This window comes from Tiliqua scincoides, chromosome 1 (genome assembly GCF_035046505.1).
Source record: "Tiliqua scincoides isolate rTilSci1 chromosome 1, rTilSci1.hap2, whole genome shotgun sequence".
NCBI lineage: Eukaryota > Metazoa > Chordata > Lepidosauria > Squamata > Scincidae > Tiliqua > Tiliqua scincoides.
In genome coordinates this window covers 66,349,534-66,352,188 of record NC_089821.1, presented here as the reverse complement: position 1 = coordinate 66,352,188, position 2,655 = coordinate 66,349,534, and the positions used below count along the sequence as shown (strand labels likewise).

Sequence of the window (2,655 nt, the reverse complement as noted above, 5' to 3'; positions counted from 1 at the left end):
TATTTTATTAGATTTAATAATGTGAAAGAGACATGCCACATACAAGGAGAAGAGCTTCTGCCTTCAATCGTTAAGGCAGAAGAAGCTTTCCTTTCTGTCAGGCTTTCAGTGTCGTGGACACAATGCTGTTAGGATCGCAGGGGTTCCAAGGGCTAATCAGTGGGTCTCCACCTTTTTAACATAAACATTAACTAAATAATAATCTTTTTTTTCCAAAAGCAAGACAAAGGACTGTAGGATTGTGAACAAAGAAAGAAGACACTTGCAAAATCACAGGTTCAAAAATAACAAATGCATAATGAAAAAGAAGTCCTTTGTGCATTAGAATAGAATCAAGCACGCAACTACTGCAAGTGCACAAAGGAAAAGAAAAGAAACACAGTAACTGTAGCAAAATAGAAATATCCCCATTTGTATCAAGGAGGCAGACACTCTTTTGGGGGAAGAGCTTCATGATAACATGTAAAGAGGAACCTGATTGCAACTATATTGGTGTTCAGAGCTGCATTTCTAACCTGTCTTAAATTTTTCATCCCTCAGACACTTGTTGTCAAATTGCTTTTCATCACAAGCTTTGATTGAACATTCCCAGCTATCAATGGAGGGAGAGCTTTTGCCATTCAGGCAGTTCCCATTGTAGTTCAGGCTGAAATTAGCATCACTCTATTCCTAAGGTCTTGGTTGAATAGGAACCTATAGCCCTAATGATGTGACTAGTGGGGTCAACCAAGATTTCACATTCAGCTATTTTCTTGATTGGTTTTGTTCCTCTGTTCCAAAGTGGTCTTGCCAACATCTTCTGCCAGCAAGCATGTCCATCCTCATTCCAAATTACAAAACTGGCATTAGTGAATGGTTTTCAACTTCTGTGTAAGGTAAGGAACTGTTATACTCATATTACAGCTGGGAAGTGGGACTGAGGGCGCAATCCTAACCCCTTATGTCAGTGCTTTCCAGCACTGACATAAGGGCAATGCAGCTCTGAGGTAAGGGAACAAACATTCCCTTTACAGAAACCTTCTCTGGCCTTGATATCAGTGCACTGTGACTGCCCTCCTCTGTACTTGTATGTTAGTGATCACGTCTTGTAAATTATGCTGGAACCTGCCGTTGGTGGTCTAAATAAAAGGGCCCTTTTTATCTCTGCTGAGAAGCAGACTAGATTAATGTAAATTATCCTTTATACATTTTATGGCTTATATATATATATTTTTATGGCTTTAGAAAAAGTGCAGATTAGCCCAAATGATCCATGCATGATGGTTCGCTGCTGTTCGTACTCCTGCCATTGGCTGCTCATATGAGTGTAGTGATGATGATGACTTGTGCCTTATGTTGGTAAATTGTCTCAGTATCAATTGATGTGCATTGTCTTTCTATAAGCTGTCTTTCTGAACACTGAAATGATATTGCCTTCATATTTTCTTTTACAGATTCTATTTACCAGGTTCATGGGTTATGAGAACCAAACTGAGTTTCATTTCCATCCCTTCTCAGCCTTGCCTGAGACGCAGTTGGTCATATTCCTGTTCTTCCTGTTCTTCTATGTGCTCAGCCTCTGCGGGAATGCTGCTGTTGTGCTCATTGTCCGTGCTGACCACTCCCTCCACAATCCCATGTATTTTTTCTTGGCCAACCTGGCTGCTCTGGAGCTCTGTTACTCTTCTGTAATTGCGCCACCGGCCCTGGCCAACCTTCTGTCTGGGAAAAATGCCACCATCTCCTTAAATGGATGTGGCACCCAGATGTTCTTCTTTGTCTTCTTGGGAGGGGCTGACTGTGTCCTACTGGCCATTATGGCATACGATCGATATGTGGCCATTTGCCACCCACTGAGTTACCTGGTCATCATGAACAAAACAGTCTGTACTTGCCTTGTAGCTGCATCCTTGCTATTGGGGTTCCTGTTGTCCCTCCAACTGACCATCCTGATCTTCCGCCTGCCATTCTGTGGCAGTAATGAAATCAAGCATTTTTTTTGTGACATTCCGGTCATCCTGAAATTGGCTTGTGGTGACACTCATATCCATCAGGCCGCTCTCTTCATAGTTAGTGTCATAGTACTGACCATACCCTTCCTTCTAATCTGTATCTCGTACGTCTTCATTGTGGTGGCTATCTTGCAGATTCACTCTACTAAAGGATGTCAACGAGCCTTCTCCACTTGCTCTTCCCATCTGATGGTTGTCCTTTTACAGTACGGCTGCTGTGGTTTAATTTACTTACGCCCCAACTCCAGCTACTCACCAGAAGAAGGTCGAGTGATATCTGTGGTCTACACCTTTGTTACTCCCCTGTTGAACCCTCTGATTTACAGCATGAGAAATAAGGAATTAAAGGATGCATTGAGCAGAGCCTTTAGAAGAAGAGTTCTTTCCCAGACAAAAATGATATCTCTTGGCCACTGATGAGGAAATGGCAGCCTCCACTGAAGATAGAAAAATGGGACTGGTAGCAACAGTACAGAATAGGGATAGCCAACTGATGAAATTCATCTGCAGCATCTGGCCTCTGTGGCACTACCTGCAGTGCTTGGCTGCCCTTCAGGACTGGAATAGAGGGGACGATGGTAGAAGCACCATCATGCCATTTAGTGAAATGTCTGCTAGCCAGGTTCATGCTAAAGGTACACGGCACCTGGTACTTAAGAGGTTA

At 42.9% G+C, this 2,655-nt stretch overlaps 1 protein-coding gene across 1 annotated transcript; it reads left to right on the top strand.

Moving 5' to 3' along the window:
• Positions 1-1,451: 1,451 nt before the first annotated feature.
• Positions 1,452-2,408, top strand: LOC136644303 (olfactory receptor 10V1-like). The gene has a single exon (XM_066620056.1). The coding sequence runs from the start codon at positions 1,452-1,454 to the stop codon at positions 2,406-2,408; it is 957 nt and encodes a 318-aa protein (XP_066476153.1).
• Positions 2,409-2,655: the final 247 nt, after the last annotated feature.

Coding starts and splice junctions, on each gene's coding strand:
- LOC136644303 (XM_066620056.1), top strand. CDS start 1,452: ATGGGTTATGAGAACCAAACTGAGTTTCATTTCCATCCCTTCTCAGCC.